Source organism: Acomys minous, assembly GCF_964271855.1.
Source record: "Acomys minous genome assembly, chromosome: 4".
Classification (NCBI taxonomy): Eukaryota; Metazoa; Chordata; class Mammalia; order Rodentia; family Muridae; genus Acomys; species Acomys minous.
Window position 1 is genome coordinate 76,877,911 of NC_140486.1, and position 16,815 is coordinate 76,894,725.

The 16,815-nt window shown below is 46.0% G+C and overlaps 1 protein-coding gene across 3 annotated transcripts in view; it reads left to right on the forward strand.

Moving 5' to 3' along the window:
- The window catches only part of MYO1B (myosin IB), a 173,529-nt gene that overhangs the window by 20,485 nt on the left and 136,229 nt on the right, over positions 1 to 16,815 (forward strand). For all 3 annotated transcript variants that reach the window (XM_084778430.1, XM_084778431.1, XM_084778429.1), the window contains exon 2: positions 13,606 to 13,749. In XM_084778430.1, the coding sequence (XP_084634556.1) occupies positions 13,615 to 13,749 (135 nt within the window). In that variant the 5' untranslated portion in view covers positions 13,606 to 13,614. The remainder of the gene's footprint in view (positions 1 to 13,605; positions 13,750 to 16,815) is intronic.

Here is a 16,815-nt window from a genome sequence, read left to right on the forward strand (position 1 = left end):
CAGGCTGCCCTAGAATTTAGAGATCTGCGTGCCCCTTCACCTGGGATTAAAGGTGTGTCTGTATTCCAGCCAGATCACACAGACCTAGAAGGTCTTTGGGTGTTTTGAATTAAAATTCGTCTATAAGAGCCTGCCCCCACCCCACCCCCTTAACTTGTCTGCTTCTGAGCAGTGCGTAATCTGAACAGCTAGGAAAAGCAGCCTTCCCTTTGTTAGTCACTAACATTCTTGTTTGCTCTCTATGCTGTGGTTTAATCTGGAATGTCTTTCCAAAGCCCTTGTATTGAATACTTTTTTTCCTGCCTGAGGCACTTTTAGGAGGGGGTTTTTGGCTACCATGAAGTGAACAAGCTTCTACCATAATGCACTGCACCACTGTAATCCTAAAGCCACAGGGGCCAAGTTACCAACTCCTCTGGAACTGCCCGCCCAAATAAACCTTTCCTTCTTTTAAGTTGATGTCTGCTGGCATTTTGTTACGTTAACTGGAGGATGACTAACCCAGCTCCTGTGTCTGTTCAGAGGTGCTGAGGTGACTCTCCCTCATCTGCATGCAGCAGCTGTCGGCACTTCAGCTCCTCAGACTGTGTCCATCCTGGTGAATTGTCCTCAGTAACACTGTAGTGTGGATAGAGATGAGGCTGTGTCATAGTTCTCTCCGCTCTCCCCTGCCCCCGCCTCTCTGACAGCTGTAAATTCTTTAGTTGGACTCCCAGCCTAGCCTCAGCATCTGCTTTATTCTCAGCTCATTGGCCACTAGGGCCTTACAAGGCTGTCTCCTGCCGCCATTTTACATAGTCACTGTTTGCTAAATGTGCTTTACACTTAGCTCTTTAAAGGATCATTCTCTGGTCACGTTCATGTCATTTTTTCTCATCCAGGTCACCGAGAGGTCAAGTTTTACCCGCCCCCCCCCCCAAGCCATCTTTCTCTGATCTGCTTGTGTCACACCAGCTACCCTACTGCTAATTGTAAATGTAAATCTAATCTGCATAGTCCTCATTTTGAGGTGAAGAGTCACACGAGTGATTGATTACATTGCTCGTAGTTGTTGACCCAACTCTATTGCTAGTGTCTGGGAAGCAGGAGATGGGTCTTCTGCCCTTTTCTGTTGGGCTCCGAGCAGGCGAGGTGCTCAGTTAGAGCAGCGGGTGATTGACAGCAGACCGTCTACTCCAGTCAGTCCATCATGCACGTTGGCCCCGGGCTCTGGCTGCCTCTGCTAGCCTGGTATTGACCTACTTTCCCCTTCTTATCTGTGTGCAAAATATTTGTTGTACTTAGTGTGTTCTCCCTGTCACAACGAATGTTTGTCTCTCCCTTTCATGTGAACTGTGTGGTAAAGTGCTGGGAAGAGAAGTGGAAAAAACAATGGAGGAGAAAAGTTGGTAAGCAGTTTAATTTCTAAACTGGGGCACCTTCTACTTACGCTATTTAAAAAATGACATTCAATTTTTGTAACCGCCTCTGAAACTACCACCTATTATGAAACGTGTAAAGGGCAGATATGTAAATTTTCAGGTTTTAGCCTTTTAATTTTCATGGTTCACAATCGCATGTCTTTTGAAAATGCTTTTTGATCAAGTGCTTGTAGAGGAACTTAACTTTTCTCCATCTGGATTTTATAGTGCAGTTTGGTTTGGGGTGTTTCATTCCTTACCAAAATGTCCCTAGGAAACATAGGTTGTGTGGCTCTCTGCATGAGCAGCCTGATTAACTTTAACTGTGGATTTCTTTATAATGTAATAGCTTTGCTGTGTTCTAGGAAAAAGTGTACAGGTGACACTTTAGAGCGTGGGTGCCCGCACGCAGGGGAAGTAACTGCCGTTACCTTTGGAGATCCTTTGGGAGTTCAGCGGGTTGTTGTTCAGATTTAGTTAACATTTGTAAGTGGGCATCTTGTAAGCATAGCTGTTAGGAAGCATGCTTGGCATCATTTAAAAATTATTAGGGTGTGCTGTAAAGATTGATTTATTCTCTCTCAGTTCTTCATAAACACAGCAGAGTGTAGTCAGTAAGAATTGGCACAGCTTTGATTCTATAGTTTAGTGACACTTCTAACATTACAAGGGGGAAAAAAGACCCAGAAATTGATACCGAAAATGCTTCCAACTTTTGATGTGGTTGTTGGTCCTAATCAGCTTTATGTGAAGCAACACACTGCAGCAAGTTAGCTTTTTTTTTTTTTTTTTTTAAATTCTTTTCAAATTACAAAGTAGCTTTTTCTTCTAATTTATATTATCAGGGTCTTGGGGGGGGGAAATTCTTGGCTATTTTGTTTGATCGCTTCTCAACTAATAAACATTCATGAAATCGTAATGTAAATGTATAAACATATCTCCCTTTGTTTATATAGTTTATTAGACTTTATTTTAATAGCTAACTGCTCAGGGAGTTTCTGAGTTCCCTTTCTAAGGACCTTTCTTAGCCACAGCTACAGAGCTGTTAGTGATGCTGCCTTGATAAGGATTGCACCCTTTTTAATACATAGATTTATTAGTCTATAATTTTGATCTCATAACTAGGTGGATTTTTAAAGATAGCTGCTGTCTTTTTTTGCAGCTATTGTGTGGATAGATGTAAACACACAGGGTCCCTGTGTGTCCCTAGGCCCGGAGAATTGCGTATTGGGCCATACTGTTTATTCTGTGCGTGTCTTTCTATGTTGTCTATAGTTAGACTTTTAATACATTTTTTTCCATGACGAGTCTGAAATAGACAGCTGCTTTGCTTTGCTTTGCTTCTGAGAAAATGTCATTGAGATTTTTGTGGGCTGGCATTTGCTGACTTTTTGATTTAAAAAAAAAAACATTCTTTAGAATTCCCCTGATGAAGGAAACCAGCCTTTCCAGAACTAATCACTTGATACAAACTGAGACAGGAGACTCTGGGAGACAATATGTTATGTGTTTTTGTGGGGAAATTGAGGCTTGGACATGGCATCGTGTCTACGGTGTCTCTGTCACACTGAGTTGGATCATCCGGGTTTGAGTGCTCTGATGAGGTTGTCAAGGGAGCAGAGGGCTTGGGTGTAGCTTGGTGGAGTGCTCTCCTGGTGCCGAATGGTCCAGGCTTTGAGCATAAGGTGGCATAAGAGAGGGCGAGGGCCAGCAGGCCACTGGAGGACTTCCATGGAACTGTCAGCCCGTGGAACAAAACGAGCCTGGTGCCTTCTGATTTATACGTGGGTTCGTTTGGAAGGGAGGTTGGTTTCCCCGACGGCAGTGCTCAGTTTAATAATCACTTGGCGCTATGGCATCTGTGGACCCATCAGAGCCAATGAGAGCTGTCAGCTTGCCAGTTATATTTGAGCAGTTTTACATTCATACCGGGGTTCCAGGGCCTCAGGTTCGCCAATCTAAACATTTGACTTCTTGGAATCATTTTTATCTGCCTTGAGGGAACGGCTAGAGAAGACTAAGGGTTATAATTAGCACGTTCCCTCATACAGCTGAGTTTGTGTTTCGGGATGGAAGAGTGGGTTATGGTGTTTGGCTACCTTGCCCCGCAGGGACCATAGCCCTTCAGACGTTAGCTCATTGATTGTTGTAAGGTTCCCTGTGAGCGTTAGCATGTGTAGCATGATTACAGGTTCCCTCTTAAAGCGTTCTGCACCTTCCTGTGCTTGTGGAAGGTGAGGGATGCTCCTGTGGGGGGGGGTGTGGAAGCTAAGAAGGGAGGGCTGGATGTGGCGAGCCTTGGAGAGAGGTCTCTTCCTAGTTTTTCTGACATGACTCAGCGGACCTACCTCTGGGAAGTGAGTGTGGGGACTGTGGTGCTGGCTGCATTTCCTCCTGGGGATGTGGGCTAGCTAGTTTCCCACTGTCACAAAATAGCTGGCAAGGGTAGCTGAAAGAAAGGAAGGGTTGACTTTGTCTCGCAGTTCAAGTGTACAGCCTGTCATGACATGATGGTGAGGCCATTGGGCACACTGCACCCACAGTCAGAAAGCACAGAGTGATGGATGTTGGTGCTCAGCTAAGTCTTAAAAACTCCAACTCTCTCGAATGGTGTGCCACTCATACATAGGGTATGTCTGACAACACCAATCCAGAAACTCCCTCGCAGACACTTCCAGAAGTTTATCTCTGGATGATTCTAGACCCTGTTTGTGGGCTGACCAGAAGACTGACCAAGATTAAGGTAGGGACTCCATGGGAGTGGAGGTCTTTGGCAAACGAGGTGACCACAGGTTAGTTACTTGGACATTGTTTGCCAAAGACAGGGGGTTAGAGCATGTGGCTTTTAGGGCCAAAAGAAGAAAACCTTGTCTAGTGGGTGTTGCGTCTGCCAGTCTGTGCACACCTTGCTCTCATCCTGAGTTTGAGGGTCAGAAATTGGAATTCCAGAGATGAATTAATTCCCTTGGATTCTAGCCTGAGTCCGCGATTGCAAAGCCTGGGATGGCTGTACTTACTGTGGCGCCATTCACTGTACCAGGTATGTCCATCCCACAGCCCGTGGGCCAGCGGTGGCCCAGGATAGCTATGAGCATGGCCCAACACGAAATGGTAAACTCAATTTAAACATTAGGCTCCCCCCCTGCCCCCCGCCCCCCCAGTTTCTTTTTGGTAACTTAATTTCACTGTTCCGGAGCATGAACCTTGTAGGATGACATTGTGTTACAATATCTATAGGTCACGTGCCAAGTAAACTGTTTCCAAATGCACGGTGAGATTGTCGTACCTCTGTCTGGGGTGCTATCAAGAGCTTGGCAATTTAGGACGTAGAACAGAGGGTATGTGCGTACTACAGCAAGTGCAGGGTGGTTCTGAGCCGCCAGCAGGGTTCGGCTCTGCATACTCACACAGGAGCAGCCCTCTAGGAGATAGGGTTTTCCCTGTGGGGAGGTTGTGCCAGGTATGGGAGGTCTCACTCCCTGCTCTTCGTGAGCGGAATTTTCCTCTTCCGTCAGGAGCTGTGGTTACGGTACCTCAAAAATCCTTCTAATTAGTCTAAATGGTATGTTTATCATATTCACTCTCCACAGCTGGAAACAGCCTCCACTGCCTTGCAACCCCTCATCTGCTTATGAACTGCAAGGTCTAGAGCTGTTTTCCAGTCCCCACAGCCTGGCTAAGAGTGAGTGGACACCCAGCTCCTAGGCTGCTGTGGTTGATTAAGCCCATTTGCATGCTCCGGTGGAAGCCTACCTTGACCTTGGCCTGTGAAGATTCTGTCCATCTCTGGCTTTGCAGAGACACTCTCTGGGGATGCTAACGCTGAGATAGCCCATAACGTCACAGTCATTCCTCCTACACAGACAGCGCTTGCAGCTTGGAGGCTCCTCGTGGCATATGGGCTTACGTTTGTAGGTCTCTGTTTACTTTTATTCCTTGTTCATATCTATGTGATCTTCACCGCCTGTTAATTTAATTCCCTTTGTCTTATCCAGAGTTAGAACTCAAGGCAAACAGTTTTGCTTTGTGGAAATTGCTGGGAGGTCCTGCCCAATTCTTTTCCCTAGCTAGCTAGCATTCTAATGAAAGCTCTCTAACCAGCAATCCCTTAGTCTTGGCTTTAAAAGAAAGGCTGGAGGTGGGGCATCCTCCCCATGTATTGGCTCTAACAGTGGAATAAAGGACAGGAGAGTCAGCTAACTATAATTTGTGGCATAAAAACCAGCCCCTTTGAGAATCACGCCCCCTGAGTATATTGCTCCAGAGAATTCAGTTTCCATTCCGTTTGCCCTTTGGGTGTGAAGTCCTGAGCAGGTGTTGTGTGTCGTGTGTGTTTTGAAGACATTCTTGTGTCATTGGAGGCTGCGTGGTGGTCCTTAGCTGCAGGAGTCTGGGCGAGGATGGTAAAGTGATGACGAGGGCTTGGGATAGAAGAACAGGCTGTACCAGTTTGATTTAATGTCCACACAGTCTGTGTGTCAGGACCTTTCTGCATTGAGAGTGGCAGCCTGCCTTCAGGGAAAGAGCAGGGAAGCACCTTAACATGGTATGTTCGAACTCACAGTGATCCACCTGCCTCCAACTCCTGGGATTACAGGCCCGCACCACCTTGCCCAGCAGGGCGTTAATTTCTTATAGCTCTGGAGGTTGGAAATTTCAAAATTTGGTTCCTGCCGAGTCTCCTCTTGCCGGCTTGCAGGCACCAACTTTCTTGATGTCTCCTCACGTGTATATCTTTTGTAAAGATGGGAATTCTATTATGCCTTTCCTGATGGCCTCTGAAGCGGTCGCTTTCCAAAGGCCTCACCTCCAGTGCTGCAGAATTGGGGGTGTAGGCGGGGTGGGAGAGCAAAAGCATTAGGTCCATAGCAGCTGGCTTGCCTGGAGCGTGCTACCTGGCACCAGTGACGCCTCCTCACAGCGGGTTAAATCAGGCCAGGCCGTGTTTAAGTCATGAAGCCCAGCTGAACATCTTGAGGCTTGTAACTGGAACTACCTTGGCGTCTGCAGCCATTCTCTCTGCCCCATGAGATCTGCGTCAGAAGCGTGGTCTCTGCAAGGCTCCCCTAAGGGAAACTGGTCCTCAGCATCTCTTGACGGTGGTCTGGGTGTCCTGGTCCTGGGCCCATGGAGGCCGGCATTGTTCAGGCTGGTGTAGCATTGCCTAATCAGCTCTGTTCTGGTTGAAGGTGCCTTTGGTTTGTGCGGATTTGATGAGAGTCATTTTGTTCGTGAAGTGTTGTCCTATTGGCCCCCGTTTTCTAACTTAAATGTGTTTTGCATGTCATGTTCTCAAAAGCATTGATGGCTTCCTTTGGAGCTCCGTGCTTGGTTGGGTTTCCTGTCCTGCTGTTGGGACTGTGGCTTCTGGAGAAATCCTCAAGTGGCTTGAAGCTCTTCTCATTCTTCTGCCTCCTAACTGTGACTGGATGTACACGGTGGCAGCCGTGCGAGTGCCCCTTGCTGTGTCAGTAGTCATTTGCCACAGTCTGTGTGTCTTTTTTGAATGCCCGCTGTACACGCGCGCGGGGCAGTGCCATAGACTTTGGGGAAGTACCAAGTAATAAGACGTGCTTACATTGAGGAGCTGGCTTTATAGAAAAGGCATGATCTCCAACCAGGGCCACTGTGCTTGGAGGCAAACGAGTGGAACTCGAGTCAGCTAAAGAGGTCAGTCCTGCAAGGAACCCCCCTGCTCTGCTCTCTTGGGTACTCTTCTAACGATGCGACAGTGCACGTGTCTTTTTTTTTTTTTTAAGATTTATTTATTTATTACATATACAGTGTTCTGCCTGCATGTACACCTGTACACCAGAAGAGGAAACCAGATCTCACGTAGATGGTCGTAAGCCAGCATGTGGTTGCTGGGAATTGAACTCAGGACCTCTGGAAGAACCGACAGTGCTCTTAACCTCTGAGCCATCTCTCCAGCCCCAGTGCACGTGTCTTAAATGTCCTCTTTCGGTTAGCAAGCAGGAGATAACTTTTCAGTGTTTTCCTATGCATGTTGTTTTTGGCTTCACTGTAGAGGCTGTTTCAGATTTAAAATAATGTGACTTAATATTCTTGTTACTCATGGAGATGTCAGCTCTAATTTGCTCATGCGCTTTCAAAATGCAGAAGTGTTTCCGTGTAAAGTGCTCACCGTTGCTGGTCTGTGGCACTCTGGGAACTTTCATTGTGGGGGCCATAAGATGATTTTTTAATTTCTGCTTACCCTCCATTTCTTGTTAGTGATTACTGCTGATGATTAGTTTGGAATAGCTTTCCATATTAATTGCTTTGATATTGGGTGGTGAAATGCTCGTGTACCTCACGTGTTCTTTTGTCTCCATCTATGTATGGGGCTGACAGAGGGATGGCTGTCTCCATATTCTCAATATTTACAGTTACAGTGTCTCTTGTAATGTAAGCTGGGTGATGGGGCAGGTAGACTAGCTTGTTTATGGTTAGGTTACAGTGGTCAAAAGATGCTTTGGGATAGTTTATTCTACATTCTGTGTTTGGTCTTGAAGACAGTTTGAAATGATGCCGTCAATATTTTTCAAAACTGTGTTCTGTGCTCTGTAGGTTTCCAGTAGACAAACTAGTTACATTGGCATAAGCAGCAGTCATTTTGGAAGTATGAGATTCGAGGGCGGGTAGGGGAAAGTGCAGCTGCCTCATGTACCTGGACGGTGCTATAGAGTCACCTGACACTGGGTAGTTAGCGGGCTGGCTGCTGGCTCAGTTACCCCGTGACTCTGGCACCTTGCTTCCTGTGGCCCCTCAGAAGGTTCCCTCAGTCACCGTGTTTTATACATGGCCTTCATCAAGTTAGGGAAGAAGGTCAGATTTCGTAGAACGATAAAATCAATCCATCAGTGGCTTGGTGCTGTGTGCTAGGTACACTCAATTTTACGTCAGCCCGCTGACTTGGTTGGAAGGATACACAGATTGAGACCTGCAGCCTTGCAGGTCGCAAGCTGAGCAGGAACACAGTGGGCAGGAAGCAAGGACAGACCAGAGCTGAGCAGCCGGAGCTCTGCATGTTGCTGTGTGTGGTGACGAGTGTGGTCCTAGCCCTGACCATCTGCTGTCCTTGCTCCCAGGAGGGTTAGATTGGCTGTGCACAGGCTGCGTTCCCATCTCCTGCTAATGTTTGGATTGAGAGGCTGTAGATTTGCCAGAACTGTACATTAACTCCCCACAAAAAAAAAGTCACTGTAGCTGGGAACTTTCTAGATGGTAAATCAGGTCCCTGTGAGAGCAGCATCTACTATGGACCTCAGCTGTCAGGCATACTTTATTTTGTATCAGCTTGTATTTGTAGTTTGAGATAAGCTCTTGCTGTGTAGTCAAACTCCAAACTGCCCTGTGTAGCCTTTGCTTTCCTGGACTCTCTTTGTAGACCAGGCTGGCCTCGAACTCACAGTGATCTTCTGCCTCTGCCTCCCGAGTGCTGAGATTAAAGACATACACCTTTCTTATCATACCTATATGTAGGAAAATAAAGTGCTCCACACAGAATTATGTGTCTCTTCACTGTGTGGCTAAAAACATGGCAACCCACTGTTCTCCAGAAGGTCTTTTTTGTGCATCTGTCTTACCTGGCCTCTTCTGAGGTGAGCGTTGGGGAGGACACGTGGCAAGGCTTCCGTACGTACGTGGTTCTTGTGAGTTAGACGTCTTGAGGGTTGGTTATCACTAAGAGTCAAGCAGTCATATGTCACTATCAGCCAGAGTTTTGCACTCTTGTTCCTTGAAAAATGTAGCTGTTTTTTTTTTTAAGGTCGATGTGCTTCCACGAACTAATAACACACACTGAAACTATTGCCAAGCTCCAAGAAGCCAGCCCGGGAGTTTGTCTCTTGGGCTTGCTTCCTTCCCCGCAGAGAGCTGTCAGTCTTGGTTGGTGTTGGTTGCGGGTCATTAGGAAGCAGGAGAAACAGATTGTGGTGGTGCCTTCTGGATTCTAGCTTTTGCCTTGGGAGGCCTTATCCCTTTCTCAGGCACTGGAAGCCAAACAGGTGGCTTTGGCTTCGGCTGGGCTGCTGCAGGCACAGTGACCCCTCTGAATAGAAAGTTCTTTCTTGGCTGGCTCTTCAGACAGGCCAGTTTTATGAGCACATGGCTCTGGTATGCCAAATTTTCGGAATTCTCTAATGTTACAGGTATGAGGTCTGAGTCCCAAGGGCACGGCTCCACCAGTGGTTCCAGTAATAGATGTCAGATATGATCTTGCTGGTCTTAAATGTGCAGTTCCTGCGCCTTCCACCTCTAACCCCATGCCTTATCTCAGCTGGTTCCAGCCTGTGCTTCTGACTCTCCACTTTCTGGCATCAGTTTCTTTGCTTCAGCATCACATGCCTTCCGGTGCCAACGCTGGAAGATCCAGCTCCATCTACTTCTACAAGAAAGAGAGTTAAGGGGCTCACATCATGGGAACCTTCAGGAATGAGGTGCCGGGGATCGTAAGTGCAATTTGATCCAGAGATTTATGATGTCATTAGGATGCTGGCACTAATAATTTTCAGTACTTTTCCTGCCTTGCCTCCTCCACGTGCGGTTTTCCCCTGGGACCAGCCTCTTTGGTGTAAGCAGGGGAGGTTGAACCATCCCATGTGTCACATATGCAAGTCTGCCCATCAGAGGTGCACAGAATGGTGGTGCTGCTGTTTCAGCCAGCATCAGATTTCAGAATCAGCCTTCAATCAGCTACAGCGACTAGGAGATGGTGGGCTAGTGTTGTGTTGGTTGGTATACTGTGCAAACGGTATGTGCTAATATCCAGGGTGTACAGCAGAACAGTGTGAATTCCTGTGAGGACTTTTAGGAATGGGAAACACACACACACACACACACACACACACACACACACACACACACACACACCCCACACACCCCACACACACATTTTTGTTTGATATGCACACACATATTTGGTTGGTTGGTGTTTCAAGCCTCACTTTGTAGAGCAGGCTGGCCTCGAACTCACAGCGATCGGCCTGCTCTGCCTCTTGAGTGTTGGGATTAGATGTGTGCGCCACATGCCTGGCTGCACGAACAGATTTGTGTATGACACAGAAAGTTTTTCTAGTGCCCTACACACATTCTCATTTTCCTGGGTAAAACCATGGAAATTCCTTTGATGGTTTAAGAAAACATTGAGTTAGCAAATGCTTCTGAAATTTGTTTCCAAAGTTAGTCATAACTCTGTTAGAGAAGAAAAAAAAATCATTTTTTCTTGGTAGAGCAAATATACTAGATATTTTTTATTAAGATCTCAAAGTGAATTAAACCTATGCTAGATGTCTTGGGATGCAGCTCATTTGCAGGAAGGTATGGACATACTCCCGCCACATCCCTCGTGTCCTCTTTTTAACTATAGTGATGCAAACCATGATGATGTCATGCCCTCCAAACACCTAGGTGCTAAAAAGACAAACTTCTTATAACTAAATACGTTTTATATTGACTTTTCAGTTTGGTTTGTTTTATTGGTATATTATATTTTGCAAAGATTGTATTTTCAGTTTTTATCAGTTTTCCAAATTGATTTGTACCTGCATCCGATTATGAAGTAAGGACAGAGTGTCAAATCTGGAGGACTATACACTTCCTTGAAACTTGTGGTTGCAGACACGTGACGCAGGCTTGGTTACTGCCACAGGTTGGCTGCTTACTCGCTGCTACCTGCAGCCAGCAGGTGTTGTCTTTCCAGCTGCTTCTATAAATAGACTATTTCGGGAAAGCCACCCAGGGCGGCATTCCAATTTACCACTTCACCCGTTTTAAATCTCTGGGTTGAGGTAGCTATTCTTGCAGCCCATCTGAAGCCGACTTCCTCCGGACTCCCTGGTCCCTCTTCTCTCATCTGCCTGAGCCTGAGAACTTGATATTTGATTTAAATGTTAATTTACTGTGGCAGAGTTGGGTGCCCACAGTCCTTCCGTGGACTGTCTCCTGGCTGCTGCTCAATTCCCTAGAGATGGCGGGCACCTCTTACCTGCACTGTTCTCTTCTGACATCGAGCCTGACCTACCTACCTCAGTGTGGGAGCCATTCCTTCTGTGATTGTTGGGTTTTAGTGGTGCCTGGGACTAGTTATTCCAGGGGGTGGGGGTGGGGGTTGCCATGAAGCTAAAGCAATTTTCTCTTGAGTCTTAAATATTACTCAATTTCAATGTATTGGAGAAATTCTTGGTTCTTTCTTAGTACTTTTTTTTTTGGCTTTCCAGAGCTTTGCTTTTTGTTTGTGGGTCAGAAATAGCAGACGTGTTTGTGGATATACATATATACACATATATATGTGTGTATATATTCACAATACATTAGTGATTAGATAACTCATTGTTATTAATTACTAGTAATAATTAATAACTGTGAATTACTCACTAGTGTGTAGAAGTAACCAGATCTCAAGGCACTGAAATCAGCATTTGAAAACACAGGTTTTCAAATGGCCAGCACACTAGGTCTTCCTGTTTCTCTTTATAACTTGAGGGAGATGGGTTTTCTCTGGCCTCTAAGGGACTTCTTGGCTGTTTACACTAGCATATGAGGATTTAGTTAAATTGGTAAGACTTAAGCAAGCAGAACGCCCTTCGTATGATCTAGCATGATGAGGGCACTCCATATGGAAAGAGTCAAGTGGGGTTTGCACTCAGTGCCAGGGCATGTGTACATATCTACTTATTATAGTATTCTCACATAGTATGTCCTGTTAGGGCCTTGGTGTCACTTAAACTTGGCTTCTGCCCTGGAAACACTTAGAAAGAATGGCTCAGAGAGTTTATCTGATCATGGAAAAGGTGACAAAGCATGTGCACTCACATGATGGACACTGCACACCCTTTTCCTTTGTTAAGACATTTGAAGGAGCACAGAGGTTGGGATCTCCATTGACTTAGCATTCCTCTGTGATCTGTGGGAGGCATGTTACACACAAGGTGTAGAATGCCACCATTACAAGGTGCCTCAATGCCCTCAGGGCAGCCTTTCCCACTGAACCAAAGAAGTAGTGTTGGGGTCTAGTGATTGTGAGTTCAATTGCTTTTGCTGTTAGGATGGCTAGTCAGGCTGAAAATCGAGATGCGGTAGTTACCCTTGGCGTTCCGTTGGATGCGCAGCCTCTGTTTACCAGTGGCTTGTGTGGTGTGGTGTGGTGTGATATGGTGTGGTGTGGTGTGGTGTGGTGTGGTGTGATGTGGTATGGTGTGGTGTGGTGTGGTGTGGTGTGGTGTGGTGTGATGTGGTGTGGTGTGGTGTGGTGTGGTGTGATGCGGTGTGGTGTGGTGTGGTGTGTGGTGTGGTGTGATGTGGTGTGGTGTGGTGTGGTGTGGTCTGCTGTGGTGTGATGTGGTGTGATGCGGTGTAGAGATGAGATGACAACTTCTGGGTGTCTCCTTCCTCCTTAGGTCGCAGGAATCAAACTCAGATTGTCAGGTGGTGGCAAATGCTTTTAGCTCCTGAGCCATCTTGATGGCCCGATTTCCTCATACAGATTTTAAAGTCAGTATGTTTCGGATGGTTGTGTGCGTGTCATGGTATGTGTGCCCAGAAGTCAGAGGAGAAATCACAGGAGTTGGTTCTCTCTTTTCATCATGTGGGTTCTGGAGATTGAACTCACGTCAGCAGGCTTGGTGGGAAGTCTTTTAACCCACTCAGCCATTTCACTAGCCCAGGATAGCTCATATTAACATGAAGTCAACACTACTCCTAGTGGGGTCATTGTGGGGACTAAGTTCGTTACTGAACGTTCAGTTCTTCAGTGTGGTGACCAATAAGTATAACTGGCATCACTTTAAACCACAGTTTTGGGGCAAGTGTTCAATCATAAGCTAATATTGGAAAGCTGAGGCTTGTCGTCTTAGAGAAGCCAGTTCACAAAAGGTCCAGGCTGACATTGCTAGGCAAGGGCTGGCGGAGGGGGTGGTGTGGAGTTTTGGAAAGTGATTGTGCCGGAGCCGTGCCCAATTTGGTTGGTGCTGGAGAGGAGGACACAACGCCAACAGTGACCTCGCCTTCCTGTTGGCGGTTTCTGTAGATGGACTTTGTCTGGGAGGATGGACGGGGAAGAAGCTTGGCTTGGCAGCAGGTTGGCATCACGGCAAGGTCAGCAAGTTGGACTGTACGGCAGGTGGAGGTCATTTCTCCTGTCGTCGCAAAGAACTCATCTGAAAGAGTTTCGCCCATTGAACTGACTCCTCCTTCTCTCTTCCAGCTGGAGACCATGGCCAAAATGGAGGTGAAGTCCTCCCTTCTGGACAACATGATTGGCGTTGGAGACATGGTTCTCTTGGAGCCCCTCAACGAGGAGACATTCATTGACAACCTCAAGAAGCGCTTCGATCACAGTGAGATCTATGTGAGTGCCTGGAGCCCCCAAGGCTTTTAGACCACTCTGGGTTTTGTGGCAGAGCTGGCTTTTCTACCTCATGCTTGTTTTCTTTGCTCTTTGGTCCTAAGTGGTCAGAGGTATTTCTTTTATATCCTCAGGGAGTTTTGAGTGTTTGCTAGATTGGCACAGGCATCACACGGATGAGTCTAGTGGGTATTTCCCAACGTGTTTAAACATCAGCTGTGTGCAAGGCACTGCATGTGGGCTGGGGGGGGGGGGAGGCGTCACACTAACACAAGTTTGGTGTTTCAGTTCCTCCCTCTGAGGACATCATTTAGACAGAGTGTTGAGATCTGTTGGCATCTTAGTTACCTTCATAGGGTTAGAAAACTCCAGTCACTCAGAAGCTCTTACCAAAACGTGGCAGTGAACTATCAGAAAATACAGGCGCCTTCCTGATATGTATGCATAGAGGGACTGCAGTAGATCACTAGATTTGCATATCTTCCCTGGAGACTGGAATTGTCATGGTTGCTGGGTATAAAAGCGTGTACGAAAATGCAGCAGTAGACAAATGTATGTTAAAGATTCCTTAAAAATGACTTCACAGTGTTACTCTGTTAAGTTCCCCAAATATATTTAAAACATGAGTTAGAAAAAAAAAAAAAAGAAAAGAAAAAGAAAAAAAAATCCCGAAAAAGCAACAAGCAAACAAAACCCCCCGAAAATGGGGGGTATTGACTTTCTACGTGAGTGGGGGGGGGGGGTGGCTGAGAAGCAAATAGAACAAACTGCGCAGAGATGGTGTTAATAGATTTCTGTCTTGCTTTTGAGCTCTGAGATCCTTTTAAAAAATATGCTTCTGTGCACCGAAATGAATTGCATGCTTGAGTTGTACACCATTTTCTTTGTCAATATGGGAGGAACTAGGAATAAATAAAAGGAGAGACCTAAAGGTGATAACTTAGAAAAGCTTTGACTTTCCTAGAAAATCCATATGAAAAACTATAAGCTTGTTTTTTTTGTTTTTTGCTTTCTTTTTTTTGTTTGTTTTTTTGGTCAGTATAGCTTTTCTTTCTATATAGTCAACTCACATAGTCCATTTGGACTTCTATAATAAATAGTATCTTGTAGATGACATGAGTTTATTCTTGTAATTCTAGAAAGTCAGCTGGTAAGCTCAGAGTCGAGGGCCTACCTACCTCCTGGCTGAGAGCTGCTGCTGCTTCCTCCCCAGAGCTGTGGGAAGCTCCAGAGAGCCCCAGGCACTAATTGCATTTGTGTGGAGTCAGCAGTGACCTGTTTACCTCCTAGAGGCTCCACCTCCAACCCCCACAGGCCCTCAGAGCACCACACTCAGTGTAGCTCAGGGCAACGCTGACTAATTAATTTCTTTATGAGATGAGCCATCACCTGGAGGTTTCACAGTAAAGGGAGCCCTGTGACTCCTGCTTTGAGGATGTCATTTTGATAACTGCTGCTAAACCTAAGAGTAGTTACAGTTTAGAGTGTCCTTAAAACTGTGATCCAAATGGAAAAGGCACTCAGTGCTACCACACGGCAGGAAAAGGGCACTGTTTGGCTTGGTGTCATCTCCCCTTCCCAGTGTGGGGGTACTGCTCTCAGGTGGGAAAGCCTGGCCATTCTGTGGCTTTAATTGAAAGTATGGTCTGATATCAAATGGAAGATGGTCTGATAGCAAATGAAAGATGGCCTTTGCACACTGGTCTCTGAAACGCAAGCAGGAGGAATCAATTAGATCCTATCTGATGGTGCTGGTCATTTTTCCCTTTGGCTCTAGGCAGCACAATTCACTTTCAGATGAATTGAAACTAGGAGAGACTGGACACCATATGCATTTGAATACCTGATTTGCTGTGGCCACTAAAAAATAAAACAGTCCCCCTCTTGAAAGAACGTTTCTTTAGCAGACAAAATGTCTGGGTTTCGGCTCTACATAATTTTATTTTCTAAACTACTTCTGCAATGCCCTTTCTGGCTCCGTGACAGAAGTAGAAAATTGACTTTAGCTTGTTGGTATTGACATCAATCACTGTTTTGCATGATACTTGGCTGGCTCCTCTTCCTGTGTGTGTGCCTTCCTTCTGTGCCTTTAAACACATGTCATGTTGGACGACAAAACAGTCTCTATTTCCAGTGGAAAAAAGGAAGTTGTCGAGTAATGCATGTAGCACCATCCTACTGACTTAACGTGGGAGTGGCTTTAGGGGTGTCTCTATGATGCATTGATATGTACGCCAAGCCTGGCTTCTTACCTGAGTACCGTGGGAGTACTGTGGACACAAGGGAGAATTACTGTTTAATCTATTTTGTAGTGCTTAAGTTAAACATATATTGCTTTTTTTTTTTCTTTTCTTCGAGACAGGGTCTCTCTGTGTTGCCTTGGCTATCCTGGACTCACTTTGTAGACCAGGCTGGCCTCGAACTCGCATAGATCCACCAGCCTCTACTTCCCAAGTGCTGGGATTAAAGGCGTGTGCCACCACACCTGGCCTTTTATATCTTTTCATATTTTGCTTTTGTGATGAAAAAAAAAATGACAGTAACTGTGTGGTATCTTGGTTCCTAGCCCCATTGCCGTGTGTGCCACCCTAGGAAAACTATTTCTGGCTTTTATTTTGATAATATTCTTGCTTTGCTTTTCCTCATGGGTTACTGCAAAATTGTTTAAATTGGGCGCTTTAGCCCAAGTTAAAAAATGCACGCAGCATCGTACTGTTTTGTGTTTCCTGTTGATTTTTCAGTTCTTCCTCAGAATAGAAGGTGCTGTTGGAATCTGTTGTGTCCATCTGTATCTTTGCTCTGTTCCTCAGGCAGCAGCCATTGGGGATGGTCCATCTTGTAAGTGTGCTAACATTGTACCGACAGTGCAGCCAGTGACCAGAAAGTTGGCCTAGAGTTATAAACTCTTGTGTGGCCATTGGGTGAGCAATTTCCTGTGTGATCCAGCTCTAGATTTGGGAACTCTGTTTTTCATCCTGCTGTCTTTTCCCCTTTCAGAGCTCCCTCTCCCCCCGCCCCCCCCCCATATGAAAAGATAAGAGGGAGGGTCTGTCCTGACAGAGCTGTCCC